Raw genomic sequence first — 23,382 nt, 5'->3', positions numbered from 1 at the left:
GGCCCGTGGCTCAAGTGGGAAAGCACTAGCTCAGGGACAGTGACCAGACCCTGAGTTCAAGCCCAGGACTGGCTAAAACAAACAACAACCCACAATTAAAGTGCTAATCTTTAGAAGGCTAAGAAAGTTTTCATGGGAAATCAGTAACGGAATACTTACCAATGCTTTTTTGTGGGGTGGGGAGTACTAGTTATAGAGTTGAACTCTTAGGTCCTGAGCCCTGACTCTGAGGGTTTTTTTTTTTTTTTTTTTTTGGCCAGTCCTAGGCCCTGAAGGCAGGGCCTGAGCACCTTCCCAGGCTTCTTTTTTGCTCAAGGCTAGCACTCTGCCACTTGAGCCACAGCGCCCCTTCTGGCCATTTTCTATATATGTGGTGCTGAGGAATCGAACCCAGGGCTTCATGTATACGAGGCAAGCACTCTTGCCACTAGGTCATATTCCCAGCCCGTGTTTATTTTGCTCAAGGCTAACACTACTACTTTAGCCACTTACTCCTTTTTTTTTTGTGATTAATTGAACGTAAGCCTGGGCTGGCTTGGAAATGTGAGCCTCAGAGCTCAGCCCCCTGAGTAGCTAGGATTACAGACATGAGCCACTAGTGCCTGGTACCAATACATTTTTTGGAGGGAAAAGACTGAGGCCTAGATGGTTGAGGTGTGGTCTTAAAAAGATCTTTTTCTTTTTACATTGACTGATATAATAAGTGTTTTGAATTGTATCCCATTGCCAATTGTAATTTATCTGTATCTATTTTTATTACTTCCTTTCACACATGAAACAAGTATTTAATCCCTCATGGTGGTAGATAGCCTGTGATAACAGAACATGGAAGCCTAAGGCAAGAGAATTGCCAGTTCAAGGCCAGTCTGGGTTTTATATTGAGACACCAACATAATAAAACAAAATAATAATTTTTTTCAAACTTAAAGAATAACTAGTTGAACCAGTTATGATACATACTTAGAAATGTTAATGTAGGTTTATAGTTATGATTTCCTTATGTCTGTATATATTCTTGTTTTTTTTTTTTTTTTTTTTGCTAGTCCTGGGCCTTGGACTCGGGGCCTGAGCACTGTCCCTGTCTTCTTTTTGCTCAAAGCTAGCACTCTGCCACTTGAGCCACAGCGCCACTTCTGGCCATTTTCTGTATATGTGGTGCTGGGGAATTGAACCCAGGGCTTCATGTATACGAGGCAAACACTCTTGCCACTAGGCCATATCCCCAGCCCTTGTCTGTATATATTCTTTAATAATTATTTTTATTTGTTTGTTGGTTTCTTGGTTGTAGGTCTTGAACTTAGGGCTTACCTGAGCTTTTTTCTGCTCAAGGCTGGCACCCTACCACTTTGAATCATAGCTCTAATTCTGGTTTTCTGGTGGTTAATTGGAGATAAGAGTCTCATGGACTTTGCTGCCACTTTGCTGCTGGGGCTGGCTTTAAACCATGATCCTCAGATCTTAGTCTTCTGAATAGCTAGGATTATAAGGATGAGCCACTAGTGCCCAGCTCATACATTTTTTTTCCCTGAATATCAAAATAATGTAAGTTTATTAGCAAAAGCTTTGTATATTATTTGCTTTTTCCTTTCTTTTGCTGATGTTTTTGTGTTATCTGAAACAACTAGTCATTGATACACTACTTGGCATACAGTATAATTTATGTTATGGAAAATTTGAGAACTTGGTCAAGCTTCTTTTCTATGTTTATAGTACTTCGAACCTTACCGTAGAGTCTGTGTGTTTCCACTCTCAACCTTTAATATTTTTTTCCTGTAAGAAGATTTTTCTCAACTAGAGATAAAGTTCTCATGTCACACATTTTCAAAGTGGTCTAGTCCTTTCTTTTGTAGCCTTGTAGCCTCAGTGTACTTCTAATTGTTCCATATAGCTAGCTGCCCTCTTTTGTAGCCTAATAATAAGCCTTGTGAGAACTCAAGTTTTTGTGTTTTGTTTTTTTTTGTAAGTCAGTAATGGGGCTTGAACTCAGGATCTGGGGGACTTTCCCTGAGCAGTTTTTTGCTCAAAGCTAGTGCTCTCCCACTTTTGAGTTGCAGCCACACTTCAGTTTTTCTGGTAGTTAATTGGAGAGAAGAGCCCCCTAGACTTTCTTGCCTGGGCTGGCTTGAACTGCGATCCTCAGATCTCAGTTTCCTGAGTAGCTAGGATTACAGATGTGAGCCACCAAAGGTTGGCATGTCTTATTTTACTGAGAGACCTTTTCTACCTGAGAATTGATGATACTTTTTATTTTTAAAGCTTAACATTAGTTGATAGAAGAGGATTTTATTGTTACATTTCCACATATATTTATACTGTATTCTAATCAATCTCACCCCATCTGTCACTCTCCCTGCAACCACCCGCTTCCCCTTCCCAAAACAATATCAATAAATGAAAAAAGCAAATAGTCTATTTTGACAGTATTCAACTTCCATTATCTTGTTAGTTGAACCTTCTCCCTGAATTCCATTCTTTATATAATATTCAGCACAGGTTCTGAAAATTTAAATTTGAAGGCAAGGTAGATTAAGTAAGTGAGCTTTTAATGGAAAAGTAGTATTATAAAAATAATTACATTACATTTGAGCAGAACAGCTTTGATATTAAAATTAAATTACAATAAATAAGGTTAATTGTTCATACAAAACTGAATCTGCAAGCATTATCTTGATCACTGATTCTTAGACTTTCTGCACTTTTACAGACTACAAAATTGTTTTATTTGAGGGTTGAGGTGAGGAACATAACAGTTTGGCCTATAAGAATAAAAAAAAGCAGAATAATACTTATTCATAAATAAAGACTAAGAAAATGTAGCATGAATAGATTATTGATATTGGAAACTATCTTATTGTTTCTTGGGGCTTTTACCAGTGGTATTACATCCATTGATCATATTCTCTATGTTTTTGTGTGTGTGTGTATGTGTGTGTGTGTGCCTGTGTATCGGTGCAATGTTCTTTGATTTCTGTATTATTACTTTTTTTTTTTTTGGTGTTGGGGTTTGAATTCAGAGGCTTGTGTATTTGCTCAGCTTCAGTTGTTTTTAAAATTTCTTTTCTGCCGATCTTGGGGCTTGAGATTATGGCCTGGGCATTGTTCCTAAACTCTTTTGCTCAAGGCTAGTGTTCTACCATGGGGAGCCACAGCTCTATTTCCGGTTTTCTGGTGATTAATTAGAGATAAGAGTCTCACAGACTTTCCTGTCCAGGCTGGCTTTGAATTGTGATCCCCAGATCTCTGCCTCCACAGGTGCAGCTGGGGCTATATACGTGAACCATCAGCATCTCGCTGTCCCTGAGCTGTTTTGCTCAAAGCTAACACTGGACCATTCTAGCCACAGGTCTATTCCTGACTTTTTTTTTTTTTTTTGAGTGGTTTATTTGAGATAAGAAGTCTCATGGACTTTCCTGTCCATGTTTGCTTCAAACTTCCGTCCTCAGATCTTTGCCTCCTGAGTAGCTAGGATTTCAGGTGTAAGCCACTGATGCCTAGTGCTCAGTGTGTGTGTTTGTGTGTGTGTGTGAGTGTGTGTGTGTTGGTTTTGGGGCTTGAACTCAGGACCTGGGTGCCGTCCCTCAGCTTTTTTGTTCAAGGCTAGTACCTATTTAAAATAACATTAGTCTTCCTTCAGACTGAGACTGAAAAATCTTGGCAAAGCAAGTAAATGCATACTCATAATGTAAGCTAATGTCAACGTGTTACAGATTTATAGTGATTTATCTTTCGACACTATTCTTGCGAATTATACCAATTTACTAACCGTGTGTGTGTGTGTGTGTGAGTTTGTGTGCGTGTGTGTACATGTCTAGTGTTTCCTGATTTCTATGTGTGAGTTTCTTTTACTACTGCAAGGGACCTTTGCTCATTTAAATTTTGGCTCTTTGATTTTTAGAGTTTTTAGACAGAATACTAATATAGTCACGTTCAAATACACATACACACACAAGGATATACATTGTCTATTTCCATGTATTATATGCTGATGGTGTTCGCTAGCATGGTAAAAAATTATTAAATTAGAAACTACTGATGAGGCTCAGTATTAGAGGCCTTGCCTGGAGTGAGTGAAATCCTGGGTTTGATCCCCAATATAGGGAAAAAAAATGCTGCTGAAAACTTAAGCTGATTTTTTTTTTTCAAACTTTAGTTACAGCTCTTTTAAGGAAACTTAAGCAGCAATCCAGGGAAAGTGTTGAAGAAAAACGACCTAGATTATTAAAAGCCTTGAAAGAGGTAGGCTATGTTTCTTTACTGATTTTTCATCTCAAGAATAATTGTAAGTGCAATGTAAAATATTTTTGTAATATAGCTTAAAAAGTCTTACTGTTTAGCATCAATAAGTGGTAAAAGTATGTTAAAATTAATCAGTGATTGAAATAACAGAGTTCTGTCATTATAATGTATAAACATAATCTAAGTAGAAGCACTCATTTTCTTTGAACTGGAATCTAAACTTATTTTTCTTTTAACAAATGAGATGTGATCTAGAAAGAAAGGAGGTGATTCAGTGAATGGAAATAAACTTCCATGTTGTTTGTAATGGAAGATTTTCTAATAACTGAAGTTGCTGTTTCTAGGAGCAGTTTACATTTTCTTAAATAGTGAATGTTCTTTTTTGTCTGCCTTACTTTATAGTTGTAAGAAATAAGTGTATTGACATGGTTTGTTTTATATTATCTCTTTATGTTTTACTCAGTACTGGGGCTTTAATTCAGGGACTTGACCTCTCAGAGGTTTTCTCATGGTTAGTGCTCTATTTTCAAACTATGCCTCCTGTCTTCTTCCTATTTTTTTTTTTTTTAATGACTGAAAGAAGTAGGGGACAAAGACAGACCTATGGTAACAGTTTGCCTATTCTTAGGCCTGCTATTAATAGTATTTTCTTTGGTGCCAGTCCTGGGGCTTAAGCTCAGGACTGAGCACTGTCCCTGGCTTCTTTTTGCTCAAGGCTAGGACTCTACCACTTAAGCCACAAAGTGCCACTTTCGGCTTTTTCTATATATGTGGTGCTGAGGAATGAAACCCATGGCTTCATGTATGCTAGGCAAGCACTCTACCACTAGGCCATACTCTAGAGAAATATAGAGAGTACAAAAAATATTTTCTGGTTGCAGTGATATCTGATTATTAACATTCACTGTTTTTCAATGTTTGAAGTAGCAAAGATTTATTGAAGTTGTTTTAGTTTTGCAGTTTCACTGCTAATTAATCATTTCTTTAATCACTCTGGTATGTAGCCTTTGTGAGGATCAAAGCCAGCCTAGGCAGGAAAGTCCATGAGACCATTATCTCCAATTAACCACCAGAAGCCTGGAAGTGGCCCAAAAGTGGTAGAGAGCTAGTCTTGAGCAAAAAGAGCTCAGGGATCATGCCTGACCCAAGTTCAAGCTCCTGACTGACCCCCCCTACTCCCTCCCCCCCCAAAAAAGAAAAAAGCAAAAAAGGAAACTCCATAGCTCTCATATGATGATCTATTTTGGAGTTAGTAACATATTTTTGTCTTCATAGAAAATTTCTTTCTGTTGTGATGGCCTGTTTTTTTTTTTGGCCAGTCCTGTAGCTTGAACTCAGAGTCTGGGTACTGCCCTTTTGCTTAAGTCTAGCACTCAGCCACTTGAGCCACAGTGCTACTTCTAACCTTTTCTGTTTTATGTGGTACTGAGGATTGAACCCAGGGCTTCATGCATGCTAGTAAGTCACATTCCCAGCCTACAATGGGCTGGTTTTTCAGGCTTTTTCAATATAAATAATCATTTCGATAGTCATTTTAAAGTTAATTATTTAAAAAAGATAGTGCCTGCTATTATTTTGAGCATTCTAAGTAGAATATTACTGATACAAATTTAAATGTCTTCAGCTTAAAATATGTTCTTATGGTATTAAAATATTCTTAGAAATCCTGCAGTCGTGGGCATTTTCTTTTGTAATTAAGTATGACAGTGTATACTGTTGTAATACCTCAAGAAGTAACCATATTTTGATATTTTTCTATTTTAAACTCTACAGATATAACATTAAATTTTATTATTTTTGTTCTGTCTACAGATTTTTTAGTGATAATATTAAGCAGGCATAAGAACTATGTTATGGTAGGTTTTGTAATTTTTTGTATTTCATTTTCCCAGCTAGGTGACTTTTATCTAGAACTTCACTGGGATTTTCAAAGCTGGGGTAAGAGTGCTTCATTTTACTATAAAATACATGTTTGTACACAGAGGAATAAGTTTTGCAGTAGTCATTCGTCTTTAGTAATTAAATAACTCCAAGTCAGATTGATCTACAGACTGAGTATATTTTTTCCTCATCTGCAGAGACTTGTGTGGTGAACCTAAATTGGTGTCCCTTGTATATGTTTACTGTATGTTGACTCTAACTGGTTGTTTTCATAATTGATAGTGGTTTGAATTCTAATAGTCCACTTATTTTGTTGAACAAAATATATTTAGAAAGACAGTTCCATTGTATTATGAGATACTACTAATACATGTAATACCTATTGAATTGTTATTGTAGCTACATTTACAAGTAACATTTTATAAATGTTACATAATCAGATGCATGATGTAACTACTGAGTTACTTGTCAAAATTGTTCTTTCATTGAGATCAGGTAGAATATCCATTTCATTGTTGATTATTTGTGATTTAAGACCAAAAGTATACCTGATAGATCTATGCATTTAAATTAAGACCATTTACTTTTACATAGCATACACATTGTATTGCAAAATACTAGAAAATCTCTTAGTAGATGAGATAATCAAACTTTTTTCCCTGGGCTTTTGAGGTGTTTCTTCTTGTCAAAACCCCAGAAATTATGGGTAGCCAAAAAATACTTCTAATAGGGCAAGTTCAGCTTTGTGACCTTAGAGCACATAATTTTTTTTCATCCTGTTGTTTATTTTTATTCTTCAGAGAAACTAGCCTTAGACTTAATTAATAGTAACTCTGAATGCAACTGAACTGTCCAAGCCTGCAGTGTTAGGTGTAGAATAATTTTATGGGAGTTGGAAGCAATGATTTCAATTAATTATTTACATAGAAAACCCTGAGCTTCAGGATTTGTTGTTGTTGTTGTCATTGTGCCAGTACTGGTTTTGAACTCTGGCACTGTGAACTTTTGAGCCAGTTTTTTAAGGCTTAATTGGAGATTATTGTTTCACAAACTTTCCTGCCTAGGCTGCATTTGAGCCATTATCTTCAGATCTCAGCCTCCTGGGTAGATAGGATTACAGCTGTGAGCCACCAGGACTTGGTGGTTTATTTTTCATTTTAAAAATGGAATAATAGTAACTATACAATCTCTTGCAAGGCTCCTTTTGGTATGCATGAAATGAAATATTTTGGAAGGATGCCATTTCTGTGTTGTATTTTATAATATCACTTCAAATTTAGTATTACACATTCAGTTTCAAGGTTGATAAGCTAGTGGCTTTTATTTCTTTATATTGTTATCAGAACATTCATCCTGTATTTGTGATTGTTTTATGTTATAGATGGAAAAATTAAGGCTTAGAAACTCATTATTTATTTATTTTTATTTTTTTGTTTTTTGCCAGTTCTAGGCTTGGACTCAGGTCCTGAGCACTGTCCCTGGCTTTTTTTTGCTCAAGGCTAGCACTCTGCCACTTGAGCCACAGTGTCTCTTCTGGCCGTTTTCTATATATGTGACGCTGGGGAATTGAACCCAGGGCTTCATGTATACAAGGCAAGCACTCTTGCCACTAGGCCATATTCCCAGTCCCAACTTGTTTTATTTTATTTTGCCTGTCCTAGGCCTGGGTACTGTCCCTGAGCTTTTTTTGCTAAAGACTAGCCCTCGGTCACTTGAGCCACACCTCCTTTCCACCTTTTTGGTATTGAATTGGAGGTTAGAACTTTATAGACCTTCTTGCATAGGCTGGCTTCAAGCCACGATCCTCAGATTTCAGCCTCCTTCACCCAGGTTTTTTTTTGTTTTGTTTTGTTTTTTTTCTTTTTCTCCTGGTCCTGGGGCTTGAACTTGGGGCCTGGGCATTGTCCTTGAACTTTGTCACTCTATCATTTTTGAGCCACAGTACCACTTCTAGGCTTCTAGTGGTTAATTGGAGATAAGAGTCTCACAGACTTTCCTGCCCAGGCTGGCTTTGACACAGGGTCCTTAGATCTCAGCCTCCTGAACAGCTATGATTACATATGTGAGCCACCCATGTCTGGCATCCTTCACCAATTTTTTAAATAGTGAATTTTGAAAGATAAATGTGACAACGTGCACATATATAGAAATACAGCTTATGTGCACATATACAATGTGGTACATGGTCTTAATTAAGAATTTTGAGTTTCATGTGTTTTCTTTTTATAGTTTAAGTCTGCTTTTGATGGAGATGCATTCATGTACAGAGTAACTTTTGTTCACTCAAATATGGAGTATATTAATAAAAATCAAAATTTGGCTTATGATATGGATATGAGTTATATATTGAGCTATATTGAAGTGGAGAGATCTGTAGATAATAGTATGATTTATGTTTTATAGATTTTGAAACTGAGGTACAATGAACTTACACAACAACCAAAGCACATATTTTACATCTAACTTATTTCCACTAACCTGTTGCAGTGATTTCTCTGTTTGCATTACCTTTTGCCTGTTTCTGGGAATTCTGTTTAAGGAATAGATCAGGTAGTTCCAGGTTCCTCTGTTTCCTTATTTAGGAGGGTTCAGTTATAGGGCACTTGATAATTCATCTATAATATTATGTAATAACACAAAGTGGTGTTATATTAACTCTGTTACTCTTTGAGTTTGTTAACTATGGTTTTGGGTGAAATTATAGTAAAACAACCTGAAATTACCTTCAAGTAGTAAGTAAAGTTGTTCAGTATTTATATGTCATAATTATTTCGAAGTATTTTGAAGGAAATGGTTCTAATTTAATGGATTAGTGAGATGCTTTTGCTACGCTTAAAAAGTAATTAAACTTCTTGAAAGCTTGTAAATGTTTCAGTTTTAGGTAATTAAATTTTTTTTAAACATACAGTGCCTTTACTTTCCCGAATTCTGCCTTCTGATGCATGTAAAATATACAAACAAGGTATCAATATCAGGTAAGGTAATTTGATTTTTTTATTTCTTGAGTAAATGAAAATTGAAATATAGAGGAAACTTCTTAAAATCATAACTCTTGTGCTTAATAACTTAAGTATTCTACTTGAGATATAGACAAAATCTTGATTAGATATACAATTTTTATTCAACTACAAAATAGTAGGCAGAATGAAGACTGTAATGTAATACTTAGAAGGCTTAGGATTGTCACCTCTTTGATCCTGGATTAAATTATAAAGGGGCATCTAAGACTGACACAATTCTTGCCTTTTCCCTCCACCGTGTCTTCTTTCTCTTTTCTGTTTATCCATACCCACATTCATCCATTCATTTTTTCAGTCATATTTCCATTTCACTGAACAACTTTAGACAACTTTCTCTTTTTATAGCTAATATTGTTATTGGATCATTTGAAAATAAGTAATTTTACTAACTTAACAATTTTATCAGGGGGTTGGGAATGTGTCTTAGTGGTAGAGTGCTTGCCTATCATTCATGAAGCCCTGGGTTCTATTTTTCAGTACCACATAAACAGAAAAAGCCAGAAGTGGCACTATGGCTCAAGAGCGCTAGCCTTGAGCAAAGAAGCTCAGGGACAGCCCAGCCCCTGAGTTCAAGCCCCAGGACTGGCCAAAAAGAAAAAAAAAAAAATCAGTTTTTGTATCTTTAGCTTATTATGTGTCTATCATATGTATAAATTAGTACTAGTGAAAGTATTAACTTTTATATATCTATATACATATGTATAGATAGGTATTTTATAAGTTTACGTGTGTATATCATATATTATTTATAATTTTGTATACATCTCTGGATTATTAATTGGGTGCTTAGGGGTCTCAACCTAAAAGTAAGATTTTTAAAACATAAATACATATGAGAAAACTCGAGAAGTTTGAGTGTTTTGTTTTTGTTTTTAATATTGGGGTTGGAACTTGAAACACTAATCAGCACACTTTCTGCTTAAGCCGTGTTTCTAGCCCGGCTTTTTGTTCATTATTTTGGAGATACAGTCTCAACTACTTTTCCGCCTGGGTCTTGAGCCTTGATCATCTGAATCTCAGCCTCCTGAGTGTCTACGATTATAGATCTGGGACATTACCTCCTGCCTGAAATATTGAATTCATATGGGTGCCTAAGAGATTCAATAGCCAGTCAGGCATAAAATTTGAGTTAAAACCCTGGTACAAACCAAAAAAGAGAAGGAAGGGAAGGAGAAAGGGAGAGAGGAAGATAGTTCAAGGAAGAAAGAAAAAAGAGAGGGAGAAGTAGAGAAAGAAATAAAGATAGATTGATTCAGTAGCTTGGTTTCTCACAAATACTCACAGTAGTAGGTTTCTCACAGTAGTAGGTTTCTCACAAATACTTGAAGAATCTTCCTGAGTGAATGAACATTTCTTGACAAGTAAGGGAGCCAGTTTCTTAGATTCAGGGCTATGCTCTTTTGGTAGCTGATCAGCTAGATAAACAAAATCTATTGACTTTTAAAGCTTTGTGCAAGATTCAGGGTACTTTGAAACTTTGTAAATCCCTAAATATTTGACACAGAATGAGTCCCTAGGCTCTAGACTGTGGCTATGCTTTTTAAAAGAGAATGGTACTGTAAATTTGAGGAGTAAAAACAAAAGTTAGAAATTTGCTGTAGGTTAAATGATTGATCTAATTGAAAGATAAAATTTGATACTAGATAACTATGCATATATTGGTCTGAATCAAAATTGCCATGACAGGGCTGGGGATATAGCCTAGTGGCAAGAGTGCCTGCCTCGGATACAGGAGGCCCTAGGTTCGATTCCCCAGCACCACATATACAGAAAACGGCCAGAAGCGGCGCTGTGGCTCAAGTGGCAGAGTGCTAGCCTTGAGCGGGAAGAAGCCAGGGACAGTGCTCAGGCCCTGAGTCCAAGGCCCAGGACTGGCCAAAAAAAAAAAAAAAAAAAAAAAAAATTGCCATGACAAAACCAAGAATGTGATTCATGGTTTTAGCAACATGGTTTTAGATAAAAGAATGTTTTTTTCCTTTTCTATACTTGTAATAGGTGGCTGCCTTATGGCGAATGGTTGGAAAAAAGGCACAGTAAAGGAAATAAGTTAACAATCAAAAACTTATTATTTACCTTGCTGGATAATTGAAGTATATGCAGAAAAGTGTAATGCAGATAAAAATGGAATATGAGTAAAATGTTAAATTTTGTTTTAATTTTTTTTTTACCGTTATTATAAAGGTGATGCACAGAGGGGTTACAGTTACATAAAAAAAATGTTACCTCTTCACTTGCACTCTCCAGTTTTTCCCTCCCATGCCCACCCACAAGTTATATAGTTCATTTTCTACATAGTGTCTAGTGAGTACTGATGTTGCTTTTATTCACCCTTTGTCCCTTCATTTCTATGCCTCCACTTACTTTCCCAAAGAGAGATACATGAACAACTCCTGAAAAGAAAATGCAAACAGTAAAAAAAAAAAAGTCTTGTTTCCATTTTCTGGATAAATTTAGTTTTTATTAATTTAAATTTGAATGTGGTAGTATCATCTTAGTTTGCTTAATTATTACTGAAGTTTTATCACAGTTTTGTTTCTCACCCATCTTTCACAGGCTTGACACAACTCTCATAGACTTTACTGATATGAAGTGCCAACGAGGGGATTTGAGCTTCATTTTCAATGGGGATGCTGCACCCTCTGAATCTTTTGTAGTATTAGACAATGAACAAAAAGTTTATCAGCGGATACACCATGAAGTGAGTATGTTATCATTATTTCTCAAAATGGTTTTTAAAAAGTCAATATATTTACCCAAGCCTCCATGTAATTCCCGTGTGTGTGTGTGTGTGTGTGTGTGTGTGTGTGTGTGTGAACTCTGGGCAGGCCTACTGTTCTGCTTTGGCCTTTTCATGCAAGGCTGACCCTCTTCTATTTAAGCCACATCTCCACTTCAGGCTATTTGATGGTTAATTGGAGATAAGTCTCGCAGACTTTCCTGCCTGGGCTGGCCTTGTACAATAATCGTCAGATCTTAGTCTCTTGAGAAACTGGAATTACATATGTGAGCCACTAGGGCCCAGCTCCCATGTAATTTCTTTAAGAGCATTAAGTATAATTGAGAAGGTTTCTTCTCAAAGCTTTAATTTCCTTATTTCTAGTGCCCTACCTCCTCATTTTTTTTTCTATTATATGGTACTTTACAATTTGCCTCATTTAAAACGTCACTAATTTTTCCCATCACACTATCTCTTTCTTTTTTTCTGTCCTTTGGTGAATGTTACCATTCTCTTAAGTCAGATACTTGTAGTCATTTTTTTTTTTTTGGCCAGTTCTGGGCCTTGGGCTCAGGGCCTGAGCACCATCCCTGGCTTCTTCCTGCTCAAGGCTAGCACTCTGCCACCTGAGCCACAGCGCCCCTTCTGGCCGTGTTCCATATATGTGGTGCTGGGGAATCGAACCGAGAGCTTCATGTGTAGGAGGCAAGCACTCTTGCCACTAGGCCATATTCCCAGCCCACTTGTAGTCATTTTTTACCATTCCTTCTTGTAACCATATTTCCTATTTAAAAAAGATATTTGTTCATTTCTCTTTCATTAATGTTTTATAATTACCTTAAAGTTTTTATAATTGCCACATAGTAATATGAACGTTCATTCAGTATTTCATGTGATCTTCCTGGATCCCTTTTTGTATATTTCTAAATTAAAATTAAACAACATTAGACAATCATAGTATCTCAGGTACATTAATTCTTAAAGAAATACTTTAAAATTATACAGTTCTTTAATAGGTAGCTTTATTTATTATTATTTTTTGCCTGTCCTGGGCATTGTCCCTGAGCTTGTTTTGCATAAGAAGAGCACTCTACCACTTGAGCCACAGCACCACTTCTGGATTTTTCTGCGTATGTGGTGCTGAGGAATCAAACCCAGGGCTTCATGCATGCAAGGCAAGTGCTCTACTACTAAGCTACATTCCCAGTCCAAACACTGTTTTATTTTAATCACATGGCTATAGCGTAAAAATCCCGAGTTTCATGCCAAAAAACATTCATAATTGGTATAATTATAACCAAGAAGATACTATATAACAAAGTTCAATCTTCTAGTTCATTTTTTTAGCATTTTACATTATTTAGAAATCTTTTTTCCTTTTCAAATATGTGACATTGTAGTTGATAATGTATTCATATATAGTACGAACCTAGATTCTTTCTTTTATTTTTCTTTAGGAATCAGAGATGGAAACTGAAGAAGAAGTTGACATTTTAATGAGCAGTGATATTTATTCTGCAACTTTATCAACCAAATCAATTTCTTTCACACGTGCCCAAACCGGATGGCTTTTTCGAGAAGATAAAACAGTATGTGTAAATCTAGATTTTTAAAAAAATTGTATTTAATATAATCAAAATAATGTGTTGGAAATGCAGGAATATGTGCCAGGTTTGCTGGTGCATACAGTGATCCCAGCACTCTGAAAGTGGAGGCAGGAGGAATGAAAATTGTAGGACAACTTGGACAGCATATGGAACTCTAAGCCAACCTGGGGTACATGGGAGATCCTGTCTCAGAAGCAGGGGAGGGGAGGAGAGAGAAAAGAAAGAAGAGAAAGAAGACAGAGGAGAAAGAAAAGGGAAGAGAGAAAGGAGAGGGAACAGAGAGAAAGGAAGAGAGCGAAAGGGGAGAGAGAAAAAAGGGAGAGAAAGAGAAAAATACCTTCCTTCTCTTTGACTCAGTTGGAGTCCAAATTCTATTTATTTGTGGAGTTGGAAATATATCCTTGGAGAAACCAGTAGAACAATTTCAAGTTATTTGAATTCCGTGTGGGAAGTTTCTTCTTATACAGAGAACAGGATTTTCACATAATTTCATTGTATTCCCAATCTTTTGTTTTTAAGAAGTCCACAAAAAGAAGATGTACTCCTGAATTCATTTTCCTAGGCTTATCCTCCCCATTAGAGTTCTTTTTTTTTTTTAAACTCTGGGCCTACGCATTGTCCCTGAGCTCTTCAGTCCAAGGCTGGAGCCACAGTGCCACTTCCAGTTTTCTGGTGAATAATTGGAGTAAGAATCTCATGGACTTTCCTGCCTGGCTGGTTTTGAAATGTGCTCCTCAGATCTCAGCCTCCTGATGACTAGTGAGGATTGTAGGCATGAGCCACCAGTGTCCGGCAAGGTCTTATAATTTTGTATAGGGCTGGCCTCTGACTATGATCCTCCTACTTATGCGTCCCATGTAATTGGTATTGTAGAGAAACTGCCACTAGGCCTAGCTTGTTTGCTAAGATGGAACTTTTCCCTTTTTTTTTTGCCTGGGCTGGCCTTGCATTCTGCTAGTGTCTGTTTCTTGAGTAGGGAATGTAGGCATCACTGTTCAGTTCTATACTTCAGTCCTGGGCTGTGTAGCCAGATCCTGGCTTACCATCCCTATATGTTTTGAAAAATTAAAATATTAAATATAAATTACATATTTTAATACATATTTTAAATTTTTTGAATAAAATGTACAATAAAGCATTTCTACAAAATGTAAATTTAAGGCCCACTTCAGGTAAGGAGAAAGACTAACTGCTTTCAAAATTTATGTTTTTTTATTAGATATAGTAAAAATGAACATTTGTATTAGAGATATAAAAAAAGCAAACTTATATTTGTCAGAATTCTCTGAGAAACACTTAATGAGAGGTTGAAATGGTAGAGGGAAGGGAGAGAAGGGAAAAGAAGGGGATAACTATTTTAAGGAGTTGGCTCATATAATTGTGGAAATTAACAATTCTAAAATATTTATAGCAGTGCAGCAGGCTGGAAAATCAGAAAGTAGTTGGTATTACAGTCTACAGACAGTTGTCCAGAGGCTACACTTAGGACATTTATGTTGTGTTTGAGACAATTGCTTTATCTTTTGGAAACCCAGTTTGACTGACACCCAGCCATATTATGGAAGGTAATGTGCTTTACCAAAAATCTACTGATAGTTATTTACATCCACAAAATAGCTTACAGAATTTCAACCTACACCTGGGTACCTTAGCCTAAGCCAAGTTAGTATTAAGTCATCTGGCAGCTTTCCACATAGAACTGTAAAGTTTTCCTTGACTAGTACCACAACTCTAGAATCCCTTGCCAGATGTTCTGTTTGTGTACTCGCCAGACCTTTGAAACATTTTCTAAAGTACGTATAATGTTAGAGTTATTTAAAAATATTTCTTTCTTCATGAGGTATCATAATTTATAGTGTTCTTCAACTAGCTCTTTTCATTGTTTAGCATGAGAGAAGTCTTTCTGTACCATTACCTGTAGATAATTTTATTCTTTTTCACATTTCATACTGTGGCTTTAGCTTATCCAGCCAAACTTAATTTTAGAAATGTAAATAATGAGCACATATTTGTTGTTTTCTGCCATTAATGATGCTGTGTTTACTGTCCTTTAAACATGCCTTTGGCTAGATGATGAGGGATATATACTTAAAATTTTTACTGATGTGGTAATTGACATATAAATGCTTTTGCATTGTATGATTTAAAAACCTGTTATTTATCACTTATCCACAAATAAATTGGAACTATGATTTCTAGACTCATCAGTTTTCCTCTCTAAGCTTATTTGGCAACAAATGGCATTTAGGATTCCAGGTTGTGAATCCCTCGTAGCAATCCATTTGTTGCTTTGAAGTCTTATTTGTCTGTACTCTGTTCTTCTGGACAGCATTAGACGGATCACTTGAAGAGAAGATAAAAATTGAAACTGCTATTCATCTAGTGCTACTGCTAAGCAGCTCAAAGCTCTTGAACAGCGTCTAGGTGATCTCCTTAAATCTTTGACAGGTAAGGAGGGAGTCAGTATGCTTATGGTTCCCATTTTGTAGGTAGAAACTAGTGCAATGCTTTGCTAATTGGTAACACATTTGTAAGGAGGCCACTGATGATAGGTAGAAACTAAGTCACCTACATGCAGATAGAAGTGGGAAGCTTGTTTTTACTAAGTTCTTTATTTTATCTTTTCTTCTTTTTTCCCTTCCCCTTTCCCTTCCTCTTCCCCCTCCCTCTCCCCTCCCCTCTCTCCTCCTCCTCTCCTCTCCTCTTCCCTTCCCTTTTCCTCTTTCCTTACCCCTCCCCTCCCCTCCCCTTTCTCCTCTCCTCTCTCCTCTCTCCTCTCTCCTCTCTCCTTTCTCCCCTCCCCTCCCCTCCCCTCCCCTCCCCTCCCCTCCCCTCCCCTCCCCTCCCTTCCATCTCTCCTCTCCTCTGTCTCTCCTTTCTCCTCTCCTCTCCTCTCCTCTCCTCTCCTCTCCTCTCCTCTCCTCTCCTCTCCTCTCCTTCCTCCTTCCTCCTTCCTCCCCTCCCCTCCCCTCCCCTCCCCTCCTCTCCTCTCCTCTCCTCTCCTCTCCTCTCCTCTCTCCTTTCTCCTTCCTCCTCTCCTCTCCTCTCCTCTCCTCTCCTCTCCTCTCCTCTCCTCTCCTCTCCTCTCTCCTCTCGTCTCTCCTTTCTCCTTCCTCCCCTCCTCTCCTCCCCTCTCCTCCCCTCTCTTCTCTCTCTCCCCTCTTCCCCCTCTCCCCTCTCCCCTCTCCCCTCTCCCCTCTCCCCTCTCCCCTCTCCCCTCTCCCCTCTTCCTTCCTTTCTCCTTTCCCTTTCACTTCTGGCTACTATGGCTCTGGAAACCTTGAAAGTTTATCAAGACTTAATTGAAATTACCACTCTTGTTACCATTTATGTTACTTGAGTTTCCTTCTCTCCTATTCATTTAAACATGTAGTTGCATTGGGGAGCAAGGCTGATCCATTTTCTATTTTGCAAAGCAGCAAACAGTTCTAAGTTTTGGTCCTGAAATAAGCACAGGATCACTACTTGTATTAGATTCCTTTGTGACTTAAACTGTTATTGTTATTCTACTTTACTTTTCTATCTATAAAATGGGAACAGTGTTATCCCTGACCCCTCCTTGTTACTTATAATATTTGGTTGTTGGTTTAATAAAGTTCTCAGATAGCTTTGTGCTACTTGGGAGTAGATAAGGGAATGCTATGGTATTTTTATTTAGACTTAACTCATTTTCAGGTTAATTACTATACATCTTGTTGTCATGTAAACTTCTTATTGATTGCAAGTGTATAATTTAAATATTTTAATAGGATACAATACTCTTGTAATTTTAAATATTAAAGGAATATTTTTACCTATATACTATCTGCTTATAGAAAACATACATTTAAAATTTTTTAAATTTAAGATAAACTTTAAAATTTATTACTTTGTAATATTTGATTTTGTTTTAGGAAAGAGTAGGAAACTTTTTGGCAGACTTTTATCTGGTGAATGGACTTGTTTTAGAATCAAGGAAAAGAAGAGAACATCTCAGTGAAGAGGATATTCTTCGAAATAAGGCCATCATGGAAAGTTTGAGTAAAGGTGGAAACATAATGGAACAGAATTTTGAGGTATAGTTTCTAATTCTCCACATTTGTAGTTTCCTAAAGAAGAGAATGGCATCTGAGGTGTGTGTATAAAAATGTTTACTTATATATTATTACATTATATGATTACATTTATTATGTAATGATTTTTATTTTTCCATGAATCTTTATTTTTTTCATGTCATTATTAGCTAAGGAAGAAAAAGACTTTGTTATGTTTTTTGAATCTCTATTGGTATTTGAGTCTTCCTTAATGAATAGATTAAAATCATTTCATTAGTATGTAGTGTTAAGTTTTATTCCATGGCCCTTTGCATATATTCTGCTTCACTGAAATCTGCTGCTCTGAAGGACCAGCTCTTTATGAAGTCAGTCTTTAGGCTATTTCCACCTCATAACATTTTTTTAGGAATCTGTTTAGTGAGTGCAGACTATATGCAAAGAATTGTATGACTAATAAGACATGGAAGGGAAATTAAGCAAGACATAAAGCATATGAAACATGGTGACAGCTCTTGTCATTTATTTCCTAATAAAATGAATAATTATTTCTTAAATTGTGTGTGTGTGTGTGTGTACATGCGCACGCACACGTGCGTGTGTGCATGTGCACTGGTCCTGGGGCTTGAACTTGAACTGGGTGCTGTCCCTGAACTATTGTGCTCAAGGCTTGTGCTTTATCATTTGAGCCACAGTTCTACTTTCAACTTTTTGTTGGTTAATTGGAAATAAGAGTCTCATGGACTTTTCTGTTCAGGCTGTCTTCAAACCACGATGTTTAGACTGGTGCCTAGCTAATACATATATGCTTATATATGTACATATGTCCATACGTACATGCATGCATATATACATACACACACATTTTCGGCAATTTTAGATTTATGAATATTAGAGTACTACAGAGAATTCTTGGATACCGTTTATGAAGATTTCCCAAAAGTTATATGTTTTATTGTACTGTTTTCCTAACTGTATTATGGGGTAGTAGGTAATGCCATTAGTTTAATGGGCCATGACCATCTTTTCTTAATAAAAATGATAGAAGCCCACAAGGGCTGATCATGAATATTTAGTCCCTCCCCTATTGTATTGTGCCAATTTATATGTATTATATATGGACAAACTTTCCAGAGTAGTAAGTAGCATGCCAGTTTCCAAGTAGTTCATGGTAATTCTATGTATTTTCAGTGTGGGATGAATTGAGTGAATTATCAACAGAAAATTGAGTACACTACATAGAAAACTTAAATTCAAACTCTAATCCCATCCTGTCCTGACAGATCATATTTATGCTATTTTTGCATTTTCCTTGGCTTGAATTAGAATTTCTTCATTTTCTGATCTTCTGATCAATAGAAGATGGTAGGATATAATGTGCTCAGTAGAAAGAATGAGAGATAGTGTTGGTTAAAAGGAATGCCTAACTTAGTTGTTAACAAAACTACCTCATTTCCCTATTGTTGATCAGCCAAAAAACCCATTGCTCTTTTGACTTGTGTTGTGACTTAGATTTTATTTAGAGTTTCTTTATAAAGCTGTCTTCATTGTTATAGTGGTTATGGCCATCTTGCTTAATAGTGACAAAAGTCATTTTGGGATGAGAATGTGGAATTAGGTACTGTAGAATAGCAGTTTATAGACTGCTTGCTTGTTTGTCTCTGATAGTTTGGTGTGTGTGTAGTTGTAGGGATTGAGCCTAGAGTCTCATTCTTCTTAGGCAAATGTTCTACTTCTGAACTTAAGCTCTCTCTTTCTCTTTTCCTTTTGGAAGTGCTGGGGTTGAACCCAGGGCCTTATACATGCTAAGCAACTGTTCTTCGACTGAGTTATATCTTCCTTTATTCCTGAAGTCAGTTCTTAAACTTCTCTGTAACTACCGTGTTCAGCAGTTAACATAATGTAAGAACATTTTTGATGGGCAAAATATTGAATGAGTGTGTATTACTACTTTGACACCAACAAGAATCTAGAAAAGATAACTAATATTTCTATTGGAGTTTAAATCAATGTGGAATTATAATAGGTGCATAGAAACTTTAACTACTTTTGCTAAAAGTGACTCCTTAGTTGGGTCCACAAGTTAACTAAAAGAAAATAAGATAAAAACTTGACATCGTTGCCTCCCTTTTACATCTGTCTTCTTTGCTTGGTGCCTCTCTTCAGTCAGACATCCTGGATATTGTGATTGACAGGACTGATCTATAACGTCTTTAACACAGGGGACTAAAATTACACCCAAGAAATAGCAGAGCTTCACAGGATAGATCTCCCCCACATGAGGAAAGTTAACTATGGTGGTGAAGCTAAATCCTGGGCACAGGAGTAAACATTTCATGGGGACCAGATCACTCTCTTCATATGATGACATCAATAGCAACTTCTCTAGAATCCTCTGTATAATCAGAACAGAAATGACTACCAGGTTTCACTTTACCTGGAATAGCTAATTATGCACATGTCACCTGGTTGCCCTCACCCTGTTTTATCTAGTATAATAATGTTAGGACACTCATAATTTCAGTACCCATTTTTGAGTGCATATTTACTGTCCTTTCCTAGATGCCTGGGTCTTGCCTTACATATGAGACTTTTTTTTTTAAATCTTGCTGAATAAATTCCTACTTGTCACTTGCTTTGTATCTCTGACCAAGAATTCTTATTGTGCCTTTGGAGGCAAGAACCTAAATCTTTTGGGAATCTCTGCTATCTTCACTCACTATGTGTGACAGACCTATCTTGGAATCTTTTCAAGTAGCATGTGGAGGAGATTAGGTAGATTGTTGATTTAAATAGTTTGCTTTTCTCCCTGTTTAGTTTTTGGTGCTGGTAATTAAAGTCAGAGCTGCATGCTAATGAATACTCTTCCAATGAACAATACTTCCAGCCTCAGTTTACTATATGTTTTAATTTTGTATTTAAAAAAATGTGATTTGTTTCTTTCTTTACACTCTCTAGTTTTCTCTCTCTTTGTTTTTGGCAGCCTGTTCGAAGACAGTCCCTTACCCCTCCTCCTCAGAATACTATTACTTGGGAAGAGTATATATCTGCTGAAAATGGAAAGTAGGTAGTTTTATGACTTTTTCCTTTGGGTTTTGGAAAGAACAATTTGTAAAAGTAAAATGTATGAGTACCTAGGCATAGTATTTACAAGAAAGTATTGGTATATTGTTATCTGAATATTTTTACTTTCTGAAAATGTGGATTAAGAATGATGAGGGAGTGGGCTGGGAATATGGCCTAGTGGTATAGCGCTTGCCTTGGATATATGAAGCCCTGGATTTGTTTCCTCAGCACCACATATATAGAAAAAGCCAGAGGGGCTCTGTGGCTCAAATGGTAGAGTGCTAGCCTTGAGTAAAAAGAAGCCAGGGACAGTGCTCAGGACCTGAGTTCAAGCCCCAGGACTGGACAAAAAATTGAGGGAGTATCCCAAAATGTGTACAGTCTTTAATAAGATTGTAGAGCTTCCTCTCTATATCTTTCCTGTAACTTATAATCACTAAAACAACTAAGACTTTTTCTTAGGAAATATAATATAGAAAATTGCCCAATGTAGTTTCCATTATATGATGGATTTATAAATTTTGTGATTATCCTGATTCTATATCATTGTGTATAAAGTTATTGGTTTTTTTCCCTATTATTCTTTCCAAGCTTATTTTTTCATTTTTTACCCTACTTCTCATTATCCCTCCAGAGACCCTTGCTTATTGTTTATTACTAGTACTTATTATAGTACTTAGCACATACTTGTATTCAATATTACTAACTCTTAAAGTAAGTATTGGCATATAGCTGGTACATGTATATTTACTAAAATGATGAATGGCCTGGCCCAGGTGGATCACACCTCTAATATTAGCTACTCAGGAATCTGAGATCTGAGGATCGCGGTTTGAAGCCAATCAGGGCAGAAGAGTCTTATGGACACTTATCTGCAATAATACTACTCAGAAAAAGCCAGAAGTGGTGCTTTGGCTCAAGTGGTAGAGTGCTAGCCTTGAGCACTGAGAGGCTCAGAACAGTGCCCAGGCTCTGAGTTTAAGCCCTAGGACCATTAAAAAAAAAAGATGAATGAAGAATGTTCAGGTGGAGATGATCATTTTTTTTTGTTACTTTTATACTTCACTATAATGTTTCTGTGTCTTAATATTTTCTAGTGTTAAACATAGTTTCTGGGGATTCTTTTGAACTAGTTTTGAACTAGGCCCTAGCTGATCAGACCAAATCAAAATACAATACTGTGTGATATGTGCCATAAACCAAACTGAAGTTTTCAGTTTGCAAAAACTGTAAACAAGTAAAACATCTCCAAGAGATTCCAGTCAACATGAGTCAGTGTTTAAGCTTGGTATGCAAAGTAATTTTGACACACACTCTGTTTTGTTTCTTTCTTTTACCTCTTTCTTCTATTAAAGCTAACATACTCTGTTACCTTTTCTGTTTTATAGGATAAAGTATGACCCTACCATAGAACTGCAAAAATATTAAAGTAAATCTTTAAAATTTATTATAATTGCTTTTGACAATGATTAACATAACTTTCTTTTCTTTATTTTTTGCCAGTTCTGGGGCTTAAATTCAGGTGTTGGCTGCTGTCCCTGAGCTTTGCTGCTCAAGGCTAGCACTCCACTAATTGAGCCACAGCACTGCTTTTGCCTTATTGTCTGAGTAGTTTTTTTTTTGTTTGTTTTTTTTTTTTTTTGAGATAAGAGTTTCATAGACTTTTGTGTCCCAGCTGGCTTTGAACTGTGATCCTCAGATCTCAACTGCCTGAATAGCTAGGCTTACAGGTGTAATCTACCAGCTCCTGGAATTTTTTGTCTTTACAGTTTGTGATGAATACTGAGACTGTAGTAGATAGTACAGGAGATTGAATTCAATAAGTGACTTGAAGATATATTATGCTGATTATTAAAATTCAGTTACATTGGTAGGGAATGTGGCTTAGTGGTAGATTGCTTGCAGCTAGCATGCATGAAGCCCTGGGTTCAATTCCTTAGTACCACATAAACAGAAAAAGCCGGAAGTGGCACTGTGGCTCAAGTGGTAGAGTGCTAGCCTTGAACACAGAGAGGCTCAGGGACAGTGCCCGTGAGTTCAAGCTCTAGGACTGGCCAAAAAAAAAAAAAAAAAAAAAAAAAAAATCAGTTATATTCAATGTGAATCACTTGAAGTCTGATAATTTTTCCTGAAGATTTTCTGTTACTTTGTTACATTTATTTCATTCCTTATATTCAGCTTATTCTTTAAGGCATAATTTAATTCATTTCTGTAGCCAATAAGAAAATTGAACTATATGTGAATGTCATTGGAAGATGACTGATAGCTAGAATGGAACAAGTGTCTTAACACATTTTTTTTCTTTCCTTTTTTATTTTAATTTTAGAGCTCCTCATCTGGGAAGAGAACTGGTGTGCAAAGAAAGTAAGAAGACATTTAAAGCCACAATAGCCATGAGCCAGGAATTCCCCTTAGGGATTGAATTGTAAGTTCATTATTTATGATCATGAAAGAAGCTACTTGCCTTAAAGGCTGCAATAATATTTGCAACTGAGAGTACCTTTGAAGCTTTTGAAATCTAAAAACAAACAGCTGATGCTTTCACAATGAGTGCTTTTCTAGAAATGCTGTGGTTAACAAGAATATTTTCATTTTTTCCAGTTCAATTTTTGAAGTTTCCAAAAATTTATTAAAGTAATCATTAAAGTAATCAATGACTACTAGTGTTAAAAGTAGACCATGGGATGGAAGTTTATAGATTGAATGAAAAGGAAAGTTAATGACTGGTGTATTTTTGTCTAAAATTTCCAGGATTTTTACATTTTTTAAAGTAAAAGTGACAAATGGTATATTTTGTTGTTACTTTTCTCTTTTGAAGTGGAGTC

The 23,382-nt window shown here is 36.4% G+C and overlaps 1 protein-coding gene across 1 annotated transcript in view; it reads left to right on the top strand.

Annotated features, from left to right (window-relative positions):
- The window catches only part of Ankrd13c (ankyrin repeat domain 13C), a 62,443-nt gene that overhangs the window by 24,706 nt on the left and 14,355 nt on the right, over positions 1 to 23,382 (top strand). Inside the window, exons 4-11 of the mRNA XM_048351563.1 lie at positions 4,151 to 4,236; positions 6,129 to 6,174; positions 9,026 to 9,092; positions 11,691 to 11,835; positions 13,311 to 13,442; positions 17,354 to 17,515; positions 20,475 to 20,554; positions 22,884 to 22,982. Coding sequence (XP_048207520.1) covers positions 4,151 to 4,236; positions 6,129 to 6,174; positions 9,026 to 9,092; positions 11,691 to 11,835; positions 13,311 to 13,442; positions 17,354 to 17,515; positions 20,475 to 20,554; positions 22,884 to 22,982 — 817 coding nt within the window. The remainder of the gene's footprint in view (positions 1 to 4,150; positions 4,237 to 6,128; positions 6,175 to 9,025; positions 9,093 to 11,690; positions 11,836 to 13,310; positions 13,443 to 17,353; positions 17,516 to 20,474; positions 20,555 to 22,883; positions 22,983 to 23,382) is intronic.

Source organism: Perognathus longimembris, chromosome 7 (assembly GCF_023159225.1).
Source record: "Perognathus longimembris pacificus isolate PPM17 chromosome 7, ASM2315922v1, whole genome shotgun sequence".
NCBI classification, from domain to species: Eukaryota; Metazoa; Chordata; class Mammalia; order Rodentia; family Heteromyidae; genus Perognathus; species Perognathus longimembris.
The sequence above is the reverse complement of the archived record's forward strand: the minus strand, read 5'-3'. Positions and strand labels throughout refer to the sequence as shown.